The 24,217-nt window shown below is 39.1% G+C and overlaps 1 protein-coding gene across 1 annotated transcript in view; it reads right to left on the bottom strand.

The window, feature by feature from the left end:
- Nucleotides 1–24,217, bottom strand: part of LOC146306788 (uncharacterized) — a 43,677-nt gene that overhangs the window by 6,102 nt on the left and 13,358 nt on the right. The window contains exons 3-6 of the mRNA XM_084710755.1: nucleotides 19,592–20,136; nucleotides 19,203–19,361; nucleotides 6,222–6,359; nucleotides 3,286–3,428 (exon numbers count right to left, since the gene is read on the bottom strand). Of these exons, the coding sequence (XP_084566881.1) occupies nucleotides 3,286–3,428; nucleotides 6,222–6,359; nucleotides 19,203–19,361; nucleotides 19,592–20,136 (985 nt within the window). The remainder of the gene's footprint in view (nucleotides 1–3,285; nucleotides 3,429–6,221; nucleotides 6,360–19,202; nucleotides 19,362–19,591; nucleotides 20,137–24,217) is intronic.

The raw sequence follows: 24,217 nt of genomic DNA, 5'->3' as shown, positions 1-24,217 counted from the left end.
GAAAATTCTCAGTGCATGTTCACTGGAGTTCAAGTTTCAACATCACACTTGTGAAAGTTGCAAACTAGACAACAAGTGGCTTCCAAACTAGTTGTGATTAAAGTGATCACAAAATCATACTCACACTATTTTAAACACAGATTTAAAGTGACCACAGAGAATCTTTCCCTCTTCGGGACAGGTGGCTATCAAATTCTGCACATGTACAATGAGAACAACACATCTTTGAATGAAGGGGGAATTCGAATGTCTTTTTTTGTCCAACCAACAATCCAAAACCCAAAGATGCTTAATTTACAACTGCATAAAACAGAGAAAAGCAGCATATTCTAACAATGGAGAACCAGGTACTAAAAATGTTTGGACTTTTTGCTCAAGAAGCAAATTGAGTATTGAAACAGTTGGTCATTAAGTTGTTAATTGACTAATCAACTCATTATTTCAATTCTACTTGAAACTAAGCAGGCTAACAGCCATGTGGTTCCCAATGGACATGGCTGTCATCCGTCATGCAATTTGTCTCTAAACAGGAACAGCATAATCTGTGTCAGGCTTGTGTCCTGTTTGCGGCCAAAGCTGCTGCTGTTACTATGCAATTATTGTAAATCTCTGGGAGCTGAAAGCTGAAATATTTTGGTTTATTTTCATCGTCTGACCACTATAATCAAGCTGAATTCTCAGACTGAGAGTCTCAGTGCTGTCAGAAATGCATAACAGTTTGACCTTTTTCCCTGAAACCACAGAGAAAAAGAAGCTGACCGCTGTGAAGAGATGTTCCCCGCTCTTCCTTCAACACAACACAGGGTCAAGCTGCAGACATGCAAGGTCTCACTGCAAATAAGATCACGTCCTTCTCTCTTTCTCTCACACTGTTTTTATGCCTTTTTCTTTATACACAGAGACAGACATAAACAAAAACCCTCGCACTGCTGTGGCATATTTAATATATGTGCTTTCTCTAAACACTTTCAGAGTTCCTGAAAATAACAGCACAGTAACACTGCAATAAATCAAGTTAAAGCGGAAAGGGAGGTCAAGAGGAGGAAACACATGACAGATTGTAAGAGAAATTGAGAAAGAAAGACAGGGCAGATATTATGAGGTAGCGGGAGGACAAGGACAGAGAAATGAGGCAGAAGTGGGAGGAGAGGAAAAAAGAAAAGGAAGTCTGAAGAAGGAGGAGGGGAATGAGAGATGGAGAGGAGAGATGTGGGAGGCAAAAGAGGGGGAGGTATGAGTAGAGTACACCTTGATTTGTAGACGTCACTTTGTTTCGCATGGTAATTTATGATCAAGTGATGGGATGAGACTGGACACGAATGAAAGACGAGAAGAGAACAGTTTAACCAGCTCTCTCTGTCTCAATCTACCCATCCATCTGTGTCTCTATAAGAACAGATTCTTTCAGCCCCAGCTGTTACACGAGTGTTTCTGACAGCACGCACACACACACACAAATGTTCACACACTTTCCTGAGAGCTATTCTCTTCAATATACTGCCTCAACATCCTCCACCAGCTGATGCGTAACATGTTTATGCAACAAAACATATGTATTTACAGGTTGAATTTGAGTGTAGACACTAATGATAAAGGGATTATACTTCCTCTATTACTTCTCCTCTTATTCAGCTACTAAAGTCTGACTAAATAAATCTAGGGCTCGAACAGCTTTTTAAGAGTAAAACTCAAGCACTTTTCAAGCACTGTTAAGTTATTTGAACTGAGAAAACTGAGCGATGAAGCAAAACACTTCAGCCAGTTCTCAAGTGAGCTGGTGTCATTGTTGCATGCTAACTAACCCAAATGAGGACACCAACTGCAAAAGGATTTGTACTGTGTAACCGTGTAATAAGCAGGATATGTACAGTGAGCAGGTCATTCATGTGAAATAAACCCCTGAAGGATAATTAAAGACCGCTCTGCATCCTGCATCGCCCTGTTTAGGTTTATTTCACATTAACGACCTGATCATTGTTCATCATCCCTTAAGTCTTACTTGAATTCCTTAAGATTTTTTTCCTTGCATGCCAATGCCTCCATGAGAATGTAGCATGAATCCTAAACACACTATTCAGACTTGTTGAAGGTGATAGCACTCTATTTTTTAAATAACAAAACTATATGAAAATTTCAGTTTAAAAATGTAATCACTTCTGGCAGAAAGCACTGAAGACAAACTAGTACAACAAACCTGTGGTTAAAAACTCATACGCACGGCTCAAACTATACAATCACACAAGCTTTTATATAGTCTAGACTACGTTGTCACCTGGTGGAGATCATAATACACTACAATGCAGTCAAACTGACTGATAATGTGATAATGAAATCATCTGATATGACTCATAAATGCTCGACAGCTGGCGCTGTTGGCACAACAGTGTGACTGGGGCATCTCTAATTTAGAGGAAAAAAACAAACCTTAAGTGCAAGTAATATTTTTCCATTAATTATTTAGTTTATAAAATCTGAGAAAATATTTTTAAAAAAATCCCTCATTTCAATTTGCTAACACCAACAGTCCAAACTCCCAAGATATTTAGTTATAATAATATAAAAGAGCAGCAAGTCCTGATAATTTAGAAGTGGGAACCAGCCAGTGGTTGGTATTTTTACTTTAAAAATTACTTCACTTGATTAACAAAACAGCTGTAGATGATTTTATGTAGATCCAAAAGCCAGTTTTTTGTTTTTTTTTTTAAATCTTACTATTGAGACAAGAGAGAATAAATATCTGCTGCATGGTGGGAATGTGTGTTTGGCTGGCTGCCATGTGAAGTAGCGTCTGATGTCGACTCTATTAACATAACGATGATCTCATCTGAGTGGTGAGCCACATACCACTCACAAACACACACACACATTCTCTCTCATGGTTTCCCTCGCAGAAATCATGTGTGTGTGTGTGTGTGTGTGAGACAGAGCTTATGTGTAAGCAACAATGACACTGTGACAGAGACAAACAGAGAGGGTGTAATTGCCTCATCCAGTGCTGCTCGCCTACAACAAAGCTGTGTGCTGCTACCATGGCTGCTGCTTCAAATGTGTGAGTGTGTTTTGGTGCTGTTGAGCCATAATCGGTCCTCCTGGGCCGTACAGCTGGCTCGATAAGGTTGGTGCACACACTAACACACACACACCACCGAGACTGGTAGCCAGTGCAAACAACATTCATAGAGACCAAAATCCCTGCTAATTCTGTCTCTGTCTCATTGCGGGATCCATAATATCGTCTGGCGTCATTTGTGTGTGAATTTTTGTCCTGTTTGCAGCTAGACTCACCGTTTTCTTTTAAAAGGGGACTTTGGTATATCAGCTACAGGTATCATCTGTTCTCCTGGTCTGACCCACATTATAGGACCGTCGTCGCTCTCTGTGGGATTCATCAGCCTCAGACTGGAGAACGTTCCCCATGGAAGTGTCCGCTGCAGCCAGACATACAGACAGGAGTCAGAACATGAGGGAAAATAATCAAAGCTGTTAACCAATTCATCACGTATTTCATTTATTCCCCAAAAAGAAATCTCATGTGCAAGAAATTGCCCCCCGTCGCAAAACTTGTCATTGGCTCCCCGAGATGCTTCATTCGGAGGCTGCAGAATCAGAGCCAAAGCCCTCGACAGATAGGAAGCACCAGAGGATGTGCGTCTTTTGATATTCAGTGTACGACGCCGTCACTCCTCCACACTGGCGTGCAGGAGATTTGAAGTGTCAACACAGAATAGCAAATAGAAGAAAAGCTTGTCACTCCTGCATTTCAGGGACAGCAGTAAACACAGTGTTTTGGTGGTCTGTTCCCATGCAGACATTTTAAAAAGAGAGAACCAGCATGAACTGAACTGAAGCTGGAAGCTGCAACTAATCCCTCCGACACGCCACTTAGCGCCTTTTCTTTGCCAGCAGCCGCCACTGTGGATATTAGGTGTGTTGTTAATGTTTGTGTCTCGTACTGTCTCTCCATCTGTTCAGATTGTGACATTTCCAAACAATCAGTGGTGTAAATGCATCAAAGTATTTGGGGAAATGTAGTTTATAGCTCAGTTACCAGACATTTAGAATAAATACATCATTTATGAGGTACAAGCAAGTAAATTAAAGCCTACTTTATATTTCAGTTAGAATGTGTTGTGTGACACAATGTCAGCTAACTGAATACTGTCATGTAACATCTAGTTTATGTTGCGACAGAGTACGATGTTACTTTAACAATCAGAGAGTGAGCCCAACTGAGCTTTCATTAGAGTCCTTGAATCAAGTGTTTGGAGGACACAATGAAACTGAATGTTTTGGAATAAGTAGACATGCATGTTCAACTTTGCTGGGAGACCAAAGCAAGGAGCAGGTGGTCAGTATATCTTCCTCAAACTGAATTTCCAGACAGATGAGGAACACTGGCAAGATAATAAATAAATGCAGGGCTCCATACTGTTACCATTTTGTTGCATTTTGCTTGAAGCGACTAATGTTATAACTAACTTTTATAGCTTCGCGACTTGCAAATATGCTCCCAATTCTTTTCTTTTGTTTGTAAAAATAATGGGACATTATGCACTCACTGAGTAATATTTGTGTTGGTCATCAATGGTATTTTAGTATGGTTAAATCATTTTAGTGATTGTATTTATGTGGTCTGTCAAAAAAACAAAAAAGGCTCTCTGTGTTGATGTAATTATTAAGAGAAGAGCAGGTAATATAAGATTTACCTTCCTCCTGCTCCTTTTTCAATCATGGAAAGTGTACCATCTGTTCTGTGAAATTGGATGGACTTATTACCAGGCAGCAGAGCCAAAGCTCAGTGTTTTACCATTTTCTACATTTTATATTTTCAACAGTTTCTTGTTAATGATAATTTTCACAATTATCTGTTTGTACCTCATTCTGCTCCATACAGGTCTGTATAGGACAGATGGAGTAAACTGTTTTAAAGGAGGATGGACTGCAGTGGGAGTACTACAACCAGAGTGTCTGTGGGGCAGTAGCAAATGGTTTACAAGGTTTGCTCCGCAGGTAGGAGAGCCACTTTGAAGAATTTTGCATGTCAGTTTTAGTGGTGCTCCTCAATTTTGTGCTGCTTTGCCAAAAAATTTTCAGTAGGGAGCATTAGTGCTACTAGTGGCAACATAATCCCCAAATTACAATTACAGCTGTCTAACAAACATGAAAGCGTCAAATTTACAAAGAAAGTAAAGATTAATAAAACCAAGACAATCAAATGATGCCAAACTTACCGGGGTTCACACAAATTTTCATGGCTAAAATTTCAAAACTTTTCCATGACTAAAATTTTGTCATTCTCTTGTTCTTGTGTCAATCATTAGAGAGTCATGAAATATTAAATGAACACTTGCACTGAATCATTCAAGCATATTAGCCATCATTTCAACGTTTACTAATTCCACGCCTTTTCAAAGGCCTGGAAAACAAAATTCTGAGATTCTATGATTGTATAAATTTAGGTGGCAAGTCCTGCAATGTTCTATATTTTTATTATCGTAAACAAATATCATCAAAAGATCAAAACAACAGTGACATTCCCCATTAAAAAGTATTGTCTGTGTATCCAAAGCCTGATGTAGCGTATTTCTCTGCACCTTAGAGCTCCATTGTTGTCCAAAAGCACAACAATAAGCCACACCGTTGAACTTGCTGACTTGTTTCTCCATTACCATGAACATGATTACTGTAATTTATTTTGAGTCAATCCCACAGAAACCTTCCTGCTGTCTATGATATTCACTATACCACAATGGGTACAAACCTCATGCTGAAAAAGTATAACAAATGCAGCAGTTACTCCTGTTTGATAAACATTTGAAAAAAAAAAAGTGCAGAACAAGTCTTGTGTTTTCAGTAGAAACAAATGGGCTTGAGGCTGAGGGCCACATAAATCAAAATATCAATCTTGGCCTTTTCACAGGATCTGTTGACAATAACAGAAAATGTCCTTTAAGTTCAAATGCAACAACTTTCAAGTTCTGCTGTTGCACATTTAAGTCCACCACAAAATGACTTAAGCTTTGACCTCACAGCACAGTAGAATGTTATAAATCGCAGCCTCCTGATTTATTCCCATTGTAGATTATCTTGTTCTTCCATCCGCTGCGAGGATGTGATCTGAGCCTATCTGAATACCCCCGTCATTTTCCAATTCACCATCCATCCACCCATTCTGTTGCTGATTAGCATTACTGCCATTCACGCGGCCCTGACTCACTAACCTTCAGGAAGGGTGACTCTTCCAGCATGCCGAGGAATTCTGGGAAATAATTCCCGACCTCCTCATCCACGGCTCCCACCAGGCTGATCTGTCTCATGGCCCCGGCCCTGTACGTACCGTTGCTGTACGTCTTCTTCACCTGCAGGGACCACAGAGAAACACAACATTAGACGATGATGTTATGATCCTATTTTAACCCCACAACAGGTAGGTGAAATTGGCTGCTCTGCTTATTTATTAACAAAAATCTAATTCTATTCAGTTCCCTCAGTGTTTTGTTGATAGCAGTACAGTACTGAACTCCCTCTGCCTAAATTATTGTTACACTACGGCTTAGATATTGTGAGAAACACAACAACCACAGGAGAAATCATAACATTGAACAATGTTTATGTGAAAGCTGTGGGAAATATGTGATGCTCAGGTGAAATTTCATAGTTGTCGATTCTCTTTACCCAAGAAATGTGCCCTGAGTCTTCAAAACATTAGGGATATTATCCTGTAATTGAGTTGCAGCGCTTTCATCAGGCTCATTATGGAGCCAAATGCACTCATTGTTGTTAGAGGGGGAGCACATCCCTGTTTAATTGCCCTCCTATGGTCCTGAATTCCTCTAGGACATCCAGTTGGTCACACTTCATATTTTTGTCAGTGGTCTTTCAGGGCAGTGGGTTTCAAGCTAGAGTCTGGGGACCAACAGGGGTCCTTGAGTGGGTTGTAGAGAGTCCCCATCAAAAGGAAGAACAGAATATTTGACCTTTTATCACATATATTGTAAGATAGAAAAACAGAAATAAGCTTGGCAGTTTTGCATGATTGTAATTTTAAATTATCCTAGTTGGATCCTAAATTGACTCTGACAACTGTATTATCTTCAAACCTAAAAAGTTTAAAAAAATAAAATAAAATATTCAGAGGAGATTCCCCAAAACAAAATCCAATTTTCCCAGTCTAGTTTTTCCTCAAAAAATAATCCCACATCCAATTGTATAAAATGTTCATTATAGGACATCTAATACTTGCAAAGTGTGAGATGTTTTCTTTCTAATGAAATTTACTTTAGTCAGAGGCAAGGTTGTCCTTTTTACTCTCTTTAAATTTCTCTCAGGAGGCATTTTTTAATCTTTAGTAGGACTACTGGTTATTACTATTGGACTTTTCTTCTTTGATTCACATGCACCTGTATTTTAGCAGGAAATTTATAAGTATTGCTAACATTTTGTACTAAAACGTTTATCAAAAAATTTGGTTACATTAGGATTTTAGATATGTTACCTTTACAGGCTTGACCAACAGGTTGCACTGTAAATGTTTACGATAAACTATAGATGCATTTCATATTGTTTGATTGCAAAACAATAGAGAAGACAGGGGAACACTAAACTAGACACTGACATGGAAGCTATTAATCACTACAGGGTGTCAAAACACACACGTTCGTCTGTGTTGGTGGTTTCACTTGATGTTTCTGCTCCACCGGTGTGACTCAACAGACTGTTTACTGCTCCTCACTTGGCTGACAGAGCATAGTGTGTGTGTCTAACCCGTCTCCCGTACCCTTGGCCCTCAACAGCGTCTTTGTGTGCGAGTGTGTGTGTGCAGTACGTGCAGCATGTGGCCTGCATGCTGTACTCTTGGCTGATCAGGGTGTGTGAGTGAGTGCATGTATGTGTGTGTGTGTGTGTGTGTGTGTGTGTGTGTGTGTGTGTGTGTGTGTGTGTGTGTGTTGGCCAGATCCTTGGCTGCTCGCCTCCAGTGAGTCACCACTTGACAACAAGGCAGAGATAAAGAGAGAGGGGAGCAGAGGGAGGAGAGAGCAACGATTCACAGGAGAGAAAGAACGAGAGGAAGAAAGACAGATGGAGAGAAGTGGTGAGAGGAAGACGAGAGAGAGAAAGTTTAGGAAGACAAGCTGTGAAGGAGAAAAAATAAATGTAGGAGGACAGAGAAGACAGAAAGAGAGAAAGATGAAGAGGAGGATGGAAGTAACTCAAAGGGGAGGAGGGTGAGCAGGTGAAAATGAAGATAACGTGATTTTTTGGGGAAGGTAAAGGACAGAAAAAGAGGCGGAGAGAAGAGGACTATAGACTAAGAGACAGCAGATAAGATTAAGTTAAAGGCAAAGATGTTAAAAGACAAAAAAGGAGGGAGGCGCAGTGTGACAAAGAGAGGTTAGTGAGGATAAGAGGACGGAAGTGAAGTAATGAGGATGGAAACAATGAAGTGGAAAAAGACTGAATGTGCTCTGCAGCTCCCAGGGTGTCCTTGAGCAAGGCACTAAATCCTCAAAACAGCGGCCAATCACAAAAGACAGTAGATAACAGTAACCCTCACGTATGTGTGTGTGTTGGTGTGTGGCAGACATTTCCGGCAGTGTGAACCTTTGCATAAGTTGTTGGTCCGGTTGGTCATTTATGCAGGCTGGATAATTAGTGGAGACCGCCCACGAGAACTGGATTATGGGGGTCAGCAACAGTGACAAACTGATATCAAAATAACAACTCATTACAACAGACAGGATGAAGTGACACAGCTAATTACAGGTCTTCATATTCAACTTCGGTCACTGTAATGTTTAGCAAACATTAAAAAAATTTAACATCTGTTGAGACAATAACTTGACTATGACTGGAATTGTAACTTTTAATTTTTAGATACTGGGCGAGACATTTTAAAGCAGGCTTATTTAGCTGGCAAATCCTGGCCTTTAACAATCCCTAAATAACCCGCTAACATCCTAAATTATCGGGTGTTCACATTGTTTATTCAACAATCATAATTTTATTAGAAGGCTAAGCATCCTATGTATTCATTTATGTCAAACTGAATGAAAAAGGTGCTTATTTTAACAACAAGCTACTTCTAATCTAGGATTACATTGTTTTTTGTGCACGTTTGAACGTTTCTTTTCCTGTTGTGAAAACTAATAAAGTGGATTTTTTTTTTAAAAAAAAGTTAATGTTTTGCACATTTAAATTCCTAATTTCACAGGTCCAATAAAAGACATGTCCCCAAAGAAAAACTTTGGTGACCTCACCTAATGAGTTCTAAATCTATACATCTCACTTGAATCATTATTTTTGCAGCAAAACAGGAATGTCAAGCAGATAGACTGAACAGCACTGTGGTAAAAACCAACCAATCCCGCTGACTGTGACCTCAGCTGACCTCACCAGAAAAAAACTCAGCAGCATGACTGAAAAAAAAAGCCACTTTTTATTATATTAGTACAAAGAAGTTTAATGAAGATGTGTTTTTTTGAGTCTGTAGAATCTGATGTGGAGGACAGGACATCTCTGCCTCACAACATCCATTAATGCAAGGTTTTTGACACATTTTGCCTGTAACAAATATTGCACCTCTTGTGATTGAATTTAGATTCATTTTGCAGCCTAAGATAATGCCACACAAAACTATGCTGTATCTTTTGTCCCCTCACCTCTAATCAACAGATCAGCTGTCCTGTCCAAACAACAGTCTAAAACCCAAAGATATTAAATCTACAGTGATATGAAACAAATAAAAGCGGCAAATCCACACATCTGAAAAGCTTGACATGGCAATTGTTGAGTATTTTTGTTTGATAAAAGACTTTAAAGATGGATATATTATCACTTGCTGATTAATTTCATGTCACTCAGCGTGTTGTCGTCATCAGTCGTGTTCTGTTTAAAAAAAAAAACCCTTGAGCAAGCTCCTGAGCCATTACACGTTCAACTGCAAATTGGTCTAATTACACACATCAAATAACTATTGGAGTTTACTTAATCTATGATAAATTAACTAAATAAATCAGTTAATCATGCATGGACGAGCCAAGCCACGTGGCTGTGTTTGTTTGCTCGATTCATTTCACTGCATCTGTGCCCTGACACTGTGTGATATCCTCCTAAGACGATGATGACTAAAAGCTTGAAATACTCACTCACTCACACACACGTAAACACTTCACAACTTTAAATAGTCTCACTGAGTCAATGACCTAGATACTGAGAGGAAAGTACACAAATGCTTGTAAGCATGAAGCCATTTGAATCCATGTGTGCACAGAACATTCCTAAGCCAGTGTGTGTGTGTGTGTGTGCATTCATCTACATACTTGTGATTGTGTATCTATTTTCTCTTCTTGTGTGTGTGTGTGTGTGTGATTGTGTGTTTACCCAACGCATAATTTAACAGCAGAATAACCCCCATGTTGTCAACAAAGAGAACAGTCTCTCACTATCACAGGAGGAGTATTATGAAGCACTTCCTCTGGCTCAAATAAACGGATAAATTTAACAGTCAGTGATTCACACACGCACTCAAAAACACAGATGCACACACACACTGCTCGTCTATAATAAGTGAAGGCAAACAGAAGGAAGCAGGAAATGTGACAGACTTCCTCTGAGCAGTACTGTTCAAGATGCTACAGTCCTTGCTTGCCTCAGTGTACGTGCATGTTAACTCACTCAATGGATAAAAATGACCAGCAACATATTTAGGGTACTTGTTCCTTATTTCAGAGGCTGTAGCAGGCTCAGTTTTAGATGTAGAGTGAAGATAGAGGTATCATATGAAATTTCAAGATCTAGGAATTCCATTGGTGTCATTAATAACACTCTAAAGTAAGGCTGAATTTTAGCGAGGGAAAAACTGGCATGGCTACTTTTTAAGGTGTCCATTAACCTCAAACACAATTGCTTTTTGATTTATTACGGCAGCTGGTACAGTATTCAGAATTCAGCTTGATATTACATATAAAACTGGGCTGGTAATACCAGATTTTACCACTAGGTGTCACAGGCTTCTTGGATGAATTAAAGTGGAGTTGAAAGTCAGTGAGTTTTCACGACACGTTCCTGCAAATGTTTCACAATTAAAGCTTTGCCAAGAAATGAAGGGTTTCTGTCCAGTGAAATGCCAGAGAGCTTTTAATTTGAAATTGATACAGGAAGTGTTGAGTTTGTATTAATAGTGCGGTAACTTTAACAAGGCAAACGGTAGCTCTGCAACTGACAAACTAAGGGGCTAACTACCTCGCTAACAGACCGAACATTAAAGAATGACTGAAATTACATAACTATTTGTATTTTATAGGGATTTCTGACTATTCTCAAATGGTCACAACTGGTTAAATTTGACACCAGATGTGTCCAATGAATGGTATCAACCCAAGAAAATGCTGCAACAGCTTATTAGACATGCTAGAGAATGGGCCATCATATATGGCCATCATACACTTCAATCATAATGCTCTAAGCCAGGGACACTCAACTTGCTTTGCCCAGGGGCCACTTTTGCAAAATGACAGGAGGCCAGGGGCCAGTTAATAAACAAACATTAATAATATTAATAAGGCAAAATGAAAAAAAAATCATTTTCATGTGAAGAAGAAAATCAATGGAGGGCTCAGCACCTTATTGGGTGCCAGATTTGGCCCACAGGCCACAAGTTGAGTACTACTGTTCTAAGCCTTTATACACTCTAATCATTCAAAATCTAAATAGATGCCTAAAGATAAAAAAATGCTTATTACAGATTTATGTCTAGAAAATCTTAACATAGAGTTCTGAGCTGTATTTCAAATTAATCTTCAGTTCCCCAGCTTTCAGATGATGTATATCACTTCTATGTGGCATGTACTGTTGACCTGCTATCTCCTCCAAAACATCTCCTACACCCCCTGAAAATGACAGAAGTGGGTCTATGGTAGGGAGGCTAAAAATGTAGATACTGCTGCACAAAAGCACAAGGTTATAAATAAATACAAACAAGCCAAACAATAAAAATTCTGGACACAAAAGAATAAACCAGACAAATAATTTGTCTCTCCTCCCCAGAACATTATCTACATTTACTGCATCTCATTTGGTATTCCAGGTCCACAAATTCACCAGATTAAAAAGTCGACATTATTACATATAATTATCATCACTGTCATCTCTCCACTGCCATCACTTTCTTTGGCTAAAAGCTGCAGAGTATCTTTAAGTCTAACAGATCATCTCTACTTTCCTCTTGCTGTTTTACTCAGATGATCTATTTTGCTCTCATCTCCGTCAGCCTCTCCGTCTCCTCCTCTGCCTCTTCCTCACATTAATACCCATGTCCCCTGTGGGAAGTCTATTAGATCAAGCCTCTTGCTCTTTCCTGGTGTCTTTTCTGTCTCTGCCTCAACCGCTGTAACCACTTGTTAATTCTATAACAACTTTCCCTCCTCTCCTCAGCACATCCTTCACTCTGTCTGGCTGGAGTTCATGACATGACATCATCTCGCTACTTCATCTGACCTCTCCCCAGCCTCTGTAAGCCCGTCCTCCCCTCTTTCCACAGCTCTCTGTGTCACTCTTTCTAAATCATTATGTCCAGCCAGTCTACAGAGGACTAAGTCTATTAGTCTATTACTGTGCCTGCGTCACAACAGAGCTTCTGGCTGCTGACTGGTGCCTCACACACAATCGCTTTTCAAAACTTTTCTTACATAACCTCTCTCTCGGCACACAAAACAGGCAAGTGAATGAACAATCACACTTTGAATTAATATAATCCAAGTCCAAGTTTAAGTTAAATTTATTTATTTATTGCCATATGCACAGTTTAAAACAAGCTTCCCTGAACAATTTCTGACTTTTTCTGAATGATAAATGTTGAACATATATAAAAAGTGAAGAAAACAAAAACACAAGAAACATGGGAAGATATCAGGAGAGATAATGAGAAAAGAGCATAAATAAAGTAACTGAGGAACAATGTGCAGCCTACAATTATATACAATATTAAATATACAATCTAAAGTATCAAATATCTGTGCAAAAGTTGACACCAGGACTTTGTCAAAGCTTAAACATGGTTTTAAACACTGCAGTGTGAGATGCCAAGGTGCAACAGCAAAGTCTTGGCTTGTTTTGTAAACACTGTGTTTAGAGGCTACAGATCTGCCTCCAGGATAAAGTGTATGAAAAGTGTAGGAGGAGAATACCAACAATGGTAGAAGCTGGAGTCAGCTAAGCTGAAGGTGGCTGTGTAATGTTAAAACCCGAAACTGCGAAGTTTCAAACTGCTGTACAAATGAAACTTGTGTTTTAGACAAATGCGGAGCACCAGAAATGCAAGAGGGGGTTTCCCACAGACACAAAGAGCTAGCTTTAGTCTTGCTTCTTTCTTATCACAGCCTGACACGGCCATGCTTAATGAAATGAGCATGCTACATGGTATTTTGCAAGTAGATTTGTTCATCTGAGGCTTTACCCATTAAAATCCACATTTTTTTCCTTCATGTATACTCCAGCTTTAACATATGCTCATATGCTTTAATGTTCTGTCATTCACACAGGTGTTATTATGCAAGATTACATGGATGAATGTTTTCCAGTGTTTTAAAGCTTACTTCTTTGTCTGTAGGCGGAACTGGATAAGATAAATATTGCTTTCCTACTTTAAATATATTTTCCTTTCAGCTGTCTAGGATAATACACTGTGGATAATTCATTTATCAGTGAACTGTTTGATACCCACTCAAAGTTCTGATACAGTACAAAAATACATTAAAACCTTATTGAATCTAAAGCTGCAACAATTAGTAGATTACTTGATTAGTCGATCAAAACAAAATTATTTAATTATTTTACTATTTTGATAATTAGTCAAACATTTACTTATGTAATTTAATTCTTGATTTAAAGGGAATGGGAATTACCTCTTTAACTAACGGAACAGTCGAGATTAAATTTACCACAGAACTCTCCATATTGTGATAACTTTTCGAATTTGTCCATCGAATGAGTTGCAGACCAAATTCCTTTGTCCAGTCATGCTCCTAAACAGGCTAGCTAGTTTAAACGTGGGGCTTTGTTGTGAATGCTCTTACACAGCTTTAAGCATGAGAACAATGTGAGCTCAGACTAATATATCATTAAAAAGCAGCACTCTGTTCTTTTGCTTTGTATTAATCTTCTGATATTATTGCACTCAGTGGCTCGACAGGAAGGACCAAATTACCTCACCGTCGAAGCACCTCGCGTATTGACTGTCGGGCTGTACTTGCCCTGAGAAAATGGAGTGCTGTAATCTTCTATAATCCTTAGCACCACTGAAAATGCCTTCAGTCAGGTACTGAATACAAAATACTCACACACACAGCCAGCCTGAGCAGCAGCAAAGCAACTTTGATACCTGCAGTCAAATTCTGAACATCACGCCACACACACACGCACCATATACACACACACACACACACACAGAGCTCATTTTCAATTATAATATATGTAAGTTAGTTATAGAAAAGTGCGTGGGTGATTGTCTGTCACACTCCAAAGAGAATCTACACACACGTCAAACACAAACACCAAAAAAACATCGCAAGCTGTTGCAAATTTCTAAATTCTTGCCGTCTTTTTTTCCTCAAACACACACTACAAAAAGCAGCCATCCAGTCATTTGCAACTGGAACCAAACCACAGAGCAGAAACATAAAGAGTGGACAGATGAAAGAGGGAGAAAGACAGACTCGCACAGAGGGAGGGAAGCGCAAAAAAAGCGGATAGCGAGCTGAACAGAAAGAAAGGCAGAGGAAAAAAACGTGTAAAGAGAATCATTAATCTGTGTTTGTGTGTGCGTGTACACCTGTGCTGTTTATATATCAGTGTGCATGCTCACATCTGTGTGTGTGGACTGTATGTCTACTTCCCAAGGTCACTGCTGAAAGCTAGGGAGGGAGGGAAAAAAATTAACAAGACCAGTGGACAATGACGTTAGCCCTGCAAGGAACACTACTCTTAAAGGGACAGCTCAAATTGGGACACAGGTTTTTGCGGGGAAAACTCAATTTAGACAATAGACAATTTAGATGTTTAATTAATTCATAATCTGGATTGAATTTATTCATAAAAATGCAGAGATGAAGGATGTGTTTGTTGAAGTAGAACTGACCAAAAGTGAAACTAACACACTGAATAACACTATGAATATTTCATAAGAAGAAAAAATAGCCAGGAGGAGAGCAATAGAGAGTATAAACTGTTCTACCCCCTGTAGTACCACACACGCACACTCAGAGAGTGTGGTAGCTGGTGCTGCCTGCACTCACATTGAAAAAGAGCAGGCAGTATCTCTATACAAAGCCACTCAGGAGGTTTGAGGCAACAAAAGGCTTTTCATTAGTGAACTATAGACATGGGACAACTGTAAATGAAGAGGTCTGGCTGTGTCGCTGTGCTCAGAGGATCCAGACAGACACCACCAGAAATACACACACGTGCACGCACACACGCACACGCACACACACGCACAGAGTTGTTCTCAAAAGGTTGTGTCCAACTACAGCTGCAACCATACTTTTGCTTTTGAGCAGAAAAGAAGATAAACACATTTTTCAAGCCTTCCTGACAGCACCAATCATCTATCAGTCTATAATTTTACTCCCTGCTTCATTCTCTGTCACATTCCTATTCCTAAATTAATCTCTTCTTCTGATCTTTTTGATTTTTTTTTCTTATTTAGCCCTTTTGATTTCTCACCCAGGGTTTTCCACAAGGATGTGGACTAGTAAGCCCCTGGACCAATATATTTTGTCCATAAAAGGTCAAATTTGCTGGTCTCTAGCACATTCTAATGCCACTACACTGATCTATATTATTTCATATTTTAATGAGTTTGCCTACTAATTTGTAAACATGTAGTGAAATATTGTAATTGGGCTTCTTGTGCATTTTAGCCCAAACCTGTTTAAGATAGAACATTCACTTTGTTACACACAAAGCAGGAGAAAATTACTTATTGACTGGATAACCAAAGATATAAATCATGGATAAAATGTATTAGTAGTAATAGCAGGAGGTGCTATTACGTCACATTTTATTTTCAAAACTGATTTGGGGCATCTGATGTTAGTTTGCATAATTGGTCAATGGCAAAAACTACAAAAGCATTCTGCAATATTTTAAACTGTAAAACTACGGACATGACATAGGTCTTTTACTAGGACAAGATGGGCTGGACGTTGTCTACCAAATTGGCATACAGCGACGTCCACAGAGAAACACTGTGATGGAAACTTTCTTTTATACTTTTTATATCTATGCATGCTGGATATTAATTACAAATTGGCCAGTACTTCGTGCTGTTCTCCCTTCGGTAAATCAGGTGCAAGCTGCTATTATAATACATCCATCCTTCATTTTTGCACTCTCTGGCTGACTCTCCTTAAAATACACATTTATCAGTTTTAAGGCACGTTTAAATCACAATGTTACAATGGTAGAGGGCTCAATGGACAATGACTGTCAAGCATTGTGATGGATGATGGCAACATTTAGTGAGTTTGCACTAGGGCTTAAAAATTAATTAAAATATTATCAAAATCCCAATATGGCCCAAGACAACATCCAAATCTCAAGAACTGCAATTTTTTGATGACACATGTCACAACATATATTATAAATCAGAGGTCTTCAAAAGTGGGTCCTGGACCCCTAAAAAGGTCTTCAGAGTTACAACAGCAGACCCTCAAATTAGTGTTTGAAAGTTATTGGGTTTTTTCAGAAAGAAAAAGAGTGACAGCGCTGAATATGTGAAAATGAGGTGGATTAGATCATTTTGTCTCTGATCTAAGTTGAGGCTCCAGAACGGCACACAGGTCTTGAAGAATTTGTCACGGCAACCTAATCATCTTTAAATGTAAACATTTAATATATTAAATTAATAACCAGTTGTATAACATTTTTCTTCTGTATTTTCATAAGGTAAATGATGTTTTCTTCATAATTATTACTATGTCACAGCACAAAACACAGATTGAATTTTGTGCATATTGGCTTCTGTGTGGTCTGGAGCGCTCGTAAATTTAGATTACCTAAAAACAAACAGGAAGTATTAAAGTACTGATGATTGCCACAAATATTCTTAAATTGTTTGCACACGCAATTTAAGATCAAATCTGTTTGTACGAACAATTCATGCAAGAGGCCCAATGTTTTGACCCAGAAGATCATGGTTGTCAGATGCACAGCACAGTGAATCAAAACTTTTTAATCAAACCTATTAGAACCAAAAGTTATTTTATTAGCCCAATAAAGTCAATGGCTGGTCTTAAATGAATTGTCGCCTGTTAAGCCGGCAACCGACACTTATGGAAAACTCTGCCCACCACCTTTAACGTTTTGTTGTCACACATTGTACTATCTCGCTGCTAACTTTCCTCTTCTTGTCATTCTTTAAATATGCCATACCCACTTTTGCATCACACACAACTCTGCCATCATTGTTAATGTTGTCATTTAGTCAGAGAAATCAGACATTGGTATAAATGCCAAAAGCTGTTTAATGCTTTTAACCAACAGATGGAGGCAGATGCTTCAACCAGATGGTGAATACTTCAACAATACAACTTCTTCACCTGCACACACAGTAGTCATCCAGTCTTCTTCTTGAATCGATCTCTCTCCTTCCCCCAGCATCCCTTCATCCCCTCCCTAAACTTGTGCTATATCTAAATCTTATCTTCCCTCCATCCACCCATCTCTCCATTCATCTCCTGTGTTTCTTATCTTCTCCTTTCCCTTTCTTATCAGCCTTCCCTTTTCATCAGTCTTTGTTTTCAAGGATAAAAAGTGCTGTTTACTAGGGTGGAATATGAGAATATATATGCACAAATGATAACCGACAAGCCTCTCTTTACATTAGATCTGCAAGGTTTAATTGATACATCATTATTAATCCATAATTAAATTAATAGCCAACTATTCTGACTAATCGGTTTGAGTAATTTTTAAAGAAAAAAATAAAAAAGTCCTCTGCTTGCAGCTTTTTAAATGTTAATATTTTGTAGATTCTTTACTCCTTCATGACAGTAAACTAAATATCTGGGTTGTGGGCAAAACAAGACATTTGAGGAAGTCATCCTGACCTTCAGGAAACGCTGTTTGACATTTTTCACCATTTTGTGATATTTTATAGACCAGACAACTAGTTGATTAATCCAGAAAATAATCAACACATCAATCGACAATGAAAATAATCATTAGTCCATCTGAGGCCTATTTTACATATATATTCTCACCCTGTTATGTATGTATATAAATGCAGTGTACATGTGCCATAAAAAAGATACAACTATGTGACATTCACTGTAGTCATCTAATATTTTTCTTGAATGTTCCTCATGTCATGGCATTCATAAACATAATGCTATTTCTGTTCACATACTGTATAACAACAGAAAATCACAAACCAGCAAAACATCTTTTCCGCAAATCTTTGTGAAAACACAGTATTTACACAAAAGTCACCCACGCAGGTGCACCATTACTAAGCTGAATTTGTAAAAACCACCAAAGCACACACAGATGCAGAGCGACAGAGTCCGGAGCCAAACTGCACCACACTGGAGCCAGCAACATGACTCATTTTAAACAGAAACTCTATGTGTCTGCACAACAGAAAATGACATAAGATTTAGTGGCTTTTGGTCAACGGCCATCTTTTCCCGTGTGTGTGTGCCTGTATGTGTGAGAAAGTTTGAAAAGTGCTGCGTTTTCATCGTCTTTTCCTGTTGCACTCCACCTACAATGCGTGCCCTCCATCATATCACCTCAGATAACGCTCACTGCATCACATGACTTCATTGAAACAAGACAAAGTTTTAGAACTTTCTCATCGACTGCCTCCTGAATCACATTACAGGTCAACAAATCCTGTGTTCATGGACAGTTGTGATTCTCAGCCTGATATTCAGCCAAATAGATTATACACAGAGGACAGAAAATAAGAGGCTTGGAAGCTCTTGGCCCTTTCTATTTTGGACTTCAGACTTTTCATGTCTGAACGCTCACCATCTGCTCTGTACTGTCTGTGTCTACAGCTCCAGAGCTGAATAGACAAAACTGTGTAAATCTGTTTTTCAGACGAGTGATGTGCCAGTTCAGTTGCAGCACAACCAATAATCTCCTTTGAATTGATGTTTCCATATGTGTGTGTGTGTGTGTGATTGTGTCTGACTGACCTGAGAGTAGAAATTAGCCATAGTGGTGGTTTCTATGTCCTTCTTTCCCAGTATTTCCATTTTGACTGGAGCAGAGGGGAACTTGGTTGAGAAATAATCCAAAAAGTCAGGCAGGTAGCTGGCTTCTCCGTGGATGATTCCCATGACGTAGTGAGCTGCCTGGAAAACATGGTAAGTTGCACAATTTAAATAAATTATAATACTAGAATTCACAATAACACTTTACAATACAGTAAGTAAATATGTGATAGTTACTAAGGAATGAGTAATGAATGAAAAAGTAAAATCATTATTACCTGTTTCATTCCTCACTTATTTATTAATAACTATCACATTTTTGTGTGTAGTGTTACATCTATGGATCAATCTGATCAATATCTATGCTGTACCTGGGAAGAGTCCTCACTGAAAGCCAAGGTGACAAACTCCTGGGCGAATCTCTGCCTCTGCCCCATGGACAGAGAGGAGAGCTGGGATGTGTAGGCGTGGGCCACCAGGGCTCCTCCATTAGGCTGGTTCTCTATGTGGATGTACGGGGCAAACTCCAAGCCCGCCATGCCGGGGTAGGTGCACTGTGGCTGGTGTTTGACTGGGTAGGGCTGTGGCATCTTGACAGAGGACGATGGAGAGTTGTGGGGAGAAGAATTAAAGAGAGATTTGGTGGCGAGGAGGTGTGCAGTTTTGTTGTTAGATGGAGGATAAACTGGTAGAGGGGACTTGAATGGAGACAGAGAGGAGTTGTGTGTGGGATTGGAGGATGGAGGAGAAGAGGATGAGGGGAGGAGAAGGAGGCCTGCACAAATGGTTTGGCAGGAGCGGTGGTACATCTTCACTCGCTTGTGCTTCTCCCCCTCTTTATGTTTCTTCTTCTTTTTCTTCTTCACTTTTTTGATTTGCAGCTCCTCTGAGTTGATCTTAGCTTTCTCTTTTTCATCTGGACAGAGTCACAAAGACAGAGAGACAGAGGAAAGCGTCCCATTACTGAGAGGGAAAAAACTTTTCATCGGAGAGGACACGCTTAAAAGATCGACACAAAAATATGAAAAAAAAAATCTAATTTTGAGGCTTGAAGGGAGTAGGGAGACACATCATTCATGCACGCTTTGTGGGAAAAAAAAATCTATTGAACTCCGCTGTCTGATGTGTGATGGATCAACAAACCAATCCTCGGCCTTTTTCATTTCTTGGCTGTAAGAAGACACTTTTCACTGTACTTTACAGTGAATCAGCTCCTCTTCTGATGACGAAAGTTCAGAAAAAGCTTCCAGTGATATAAAGTGAAGAAAATAAAATGAAAAACTGTAAATAAGGAGAAAAAAAGACTGAAAAAAGAGATGACTGGTTCTCTTTATGCTCATGTAGATGACAACAGCAGTAGCTCTTGAAAAAATGGGGGAAAAACTGCATTAACAGAAGGCAATCCAGACACTCCAAAAACAAGTGGTAATAAGTGGAGGAAGGAGAAATAAGGTGCAGACTTCATGTTTTCTTGTAATAATTTGTTATTTTTCTTTATATAGGCCTCCCTTTTCCACAGCCTATGCTCAAAACTTATGTATGGGTATTTAGCTGTCTCACTTGTTTCACCTGTCATGTTTATCTAGGCCATGTAATTGTCTCCCATTGCCTGGTGCTACTTTACAGGTGAAGTTACACTGTTTGTCTGTTCAAAGCCCTGATGAAGACCTACTGTGTGCTCTTAGAAATAAGGGTTCAAAAGGGTTTGTCAAGGGTTCTTTTTAAGGCTCCATTAAGAAACCTTTTCATCCAAAGAACCCGTTTTGGGAAAGAAAAAGTTCTTCAAGGATTGTTGAAAGCCTTGAAAAACTCTTTCTTCAAGGGTTCTTTGTACAAAAAATAAAAGTTGTAATATAAGAGGTTTCTCGGTAGAATCCCCTAGGTGAATTCTAGATAAACCCATTGGATTATAAGAGGATTCTCTGTAAAATCCCCTAGGTGGGTTTCATTGGCACCCTTAGAAGGTTGAGGGGTTCTGGATAGAACCCCCAGGGTTCCAGGGTGGAACTATAGCACCATCGAAGGGTTGTCCTTCTCTGTCCACCTCTCATAGGTGGTTTTGGGTGTTCCAAGTTGAACCTTATAAAAGGTTCTACCAGGAACCAAAATAGGGAAGCCGAAGAACTCTTTATGGTTCTGGTTAGCACCTTAATTTTTTTGACTGTGGTCGAAACATGTTGACATTTTAAATGATTTAACCACAACAATAAAGGCTTTTTAATATTTCCTTCCTCATTGTTACCCCCTATTTTTGGAGTGCCTGGATTGTCTTCCTGTTAAAACAGTAAAAAAAAGGTGTTGAATATGCTCTAGAGTGTCAAAATGCATAAAATATAACAATCTCACCCAGATTGTTGTCTCATTCATTTTAACTGTTTTTTAATAATGAAAACAAACTGACACCTGAAGAATTCCCTATTTAAAAAACAATAACACTGAAAATAATGAGTCCTAACTATTTTAAGTAAGTGTCGCCAGATGACTCATAGCTTCTCCCAGATGGTGTGCATCTCCCAGGGTGCATACATAAAATAAATTGAAGAGGCCTGAATTGGAATCCCTAGAGAAAAGCAGATATGACTAAGCCAGGAAACAAGCTTTGGAGTAGCATATCTGAACAGAGATAATACTGTACATGCTAGACTGTCTCTTGAACGCCTGCGGCGGGACAAAGTGGAACATGCAAATTTATGCACAGTGCTACTGTATGTATTTGTGTCTCTGAGTGTGTGTGTGTGTGTGTGTGTGTGTGTGTGTGTGTGTGTGTGTGTGTCAGAGCAGTTTACATCTGTTTGCAAACATGTTGTGGGCTGCTTCATTCTTGTCTCAGTGGCTGTTGTGTAAACAAGTGGACATGTATACATTTTCTCTACATGCATGTGTGTGTGTGTGGGAACATGTGAGTAGCTTTGACAGAGACACTGCTGCCTCAGCAAAATTCAAATATCAGCTAACATCTCATTCACACACACATACACAGAAACACACACACCGTCAGTCTATTTTGTACCCTGCACACGTTCAACACCAGATAAGGCAGGAATGAAAAACAGCAGAGAGAGAGAGAGTAACATAATGTGTGTGCATGTGTGTGTTTGTGTGCGTGTGTGTCCAATAAAGAGAGCAACAGCAAGAAGGTATTTGCAGTACAATACCCAAGCTACTAATCCAAAAGCTCTTTAACCCACAAGTCACCCCTCCCCCAATTCTCTCTACACACACACACACACACACAGGCACACGTTTACCCACAGACCTTAACCCTCATCAATCCACAGAAGAACAGCGCAATATAGAGAAAATATATGAGGTGTGATACATTGGTTGGATATTGCGACGGTGATGTGAAATGTAATAAACACATCTAAGTATCCAATTTCACTCTCTTGTGCTTGGGCAAACTTCAAGTATAGATAGTGAAAATAAATCTGTTTTTCAGCAATAAAAGATTATTTGAAACTTATTTTCTGATTGCAGTGATAAAAATATCCAACTAATCCTATATTCTGTTCTGATCCAAGTACAAAAAGTACTACTAATGTACAAATATAGATTCAGACAAACTATAAAGCAACTACTTAGCGTCTTGACTATGCCAAATATTTGTCAGTGTGCTGTGTCTCTGCAGCTGCTTCATAATAAAAGCCTTCCTGCAACAGCTCCTCTCCTCGTGGTTTATTGTGGGCAGATTCCAGACTTTTAACTGTGAAGCATGTATGATACACACAGCATGTACATGCATGCTCTGAGATATGTTTTATGTATTTTATTATGTTTTATGTTCAAGTCTGCCTGGGTTCTGTGCTTCACTTGACTACATGACAAATTTCCCCTTGGGGATAGTAAAGTTAAGCTGAAGTTAAACATACTTGCAAGTGTTTGAATCCTAAATTCTCAAACTATGGTACGTGTACCACTGTTAATGTATAAGCTCCTTGCAGTGGTACATGGAGGAATGTCCTAAAATGTTAAAAATGAAATAAATCAATTACAAAATCCAAAATATTATTACATTTCACATGAAAATACTTCAAATTTTACACTGCTGAAATGCAATTTAAAATAAGCTACATTTCGTCTTTTCTGTATTACTCATTCACTCACTGTTAGCTGCTCTAAAAAACCTGTCAGTTTATGACCCAAGACTTAACATAGGTAACACTTGCTCTATTAAGGTTCTACATATTGAAAAACTGTCCACAATTATGGATTTTTATTTCACATTTTAAATAGCAGCACACACACTGTCATATGAGAGCTGGCTAGTTGGTTAGATGGTCACAGTCAGTTTAAGGTCAAATAAGTTCCCAGTATAAACACACACACACACACACACAGCAGGAGACACAAACAAATAGCCTCCGTGGTAGTAAAACAGCCTTACTGTCAGAATAGCTGTTTGCTGTGTATTGATTTCCTATACATGTTTCCTCTGGCTGCCTCTCTCTCTGTTGGCCTTTTCAATTGTAAACTTAACACTCTCTCCCACTGATTAAATTTCTAACTTCCCCTCCCTGACTCTGTGTCACTCCCAACATTTGCAAACTTAACACTCTCTGATTAAATAGTGTGACTGAAAAGCTACTCTCTGGTGGGGAGAGCCTCCTTATTTCTCTCTTGACTCAGATTCAGTATCCCACCCTGTATCCCAGCGTGTCTCTATTATCGCAAACACATGATAAAATACTCTCTAGCAGGATGACTGCAGACTTAAGACACACCGACTCTTTCTATCAGCCTCTACTGCTTTCAATTCACCTTTACAATCCTTAATCATAGTGCGAAGATGAACCAACATTACAAGGGCGCCTGTCCATTCCACACAGACAGTACAAAGATTGAAAGGGTGAGCTGAATTATCCATCTGTGATTTTCATCTGCAGCCGCTGGCGGTGGTATGTGTGGCCAAAGCCTCGCTAAGTCCTTCAAATGTCACGGTGTGGTCATGGCATACCAGCACGGAGACACTGTGGGTCTGAATGGAGCTTTAGGACAAA

Source organism: Lutjanus erythropterus, chromosome 22, assembly GCF_056507025.1.
Source record: "Lutjanus erythropterus isolate fLutEry1 chromosome 22, fLutEry1.hap2, whole genome shotgun sequence".
NCBI lineage: Eukaryota > Metazoa > Chordata > Actinopteri > Lutjaniformes > Lutjanidae > Lutjanus > Lutjanus erythropterus.
The sequence above is the reverse complement of the archived record's forward strand: the minus strand, read 5'-3'. Positions and strand labels throughout refer to the sequence as shown.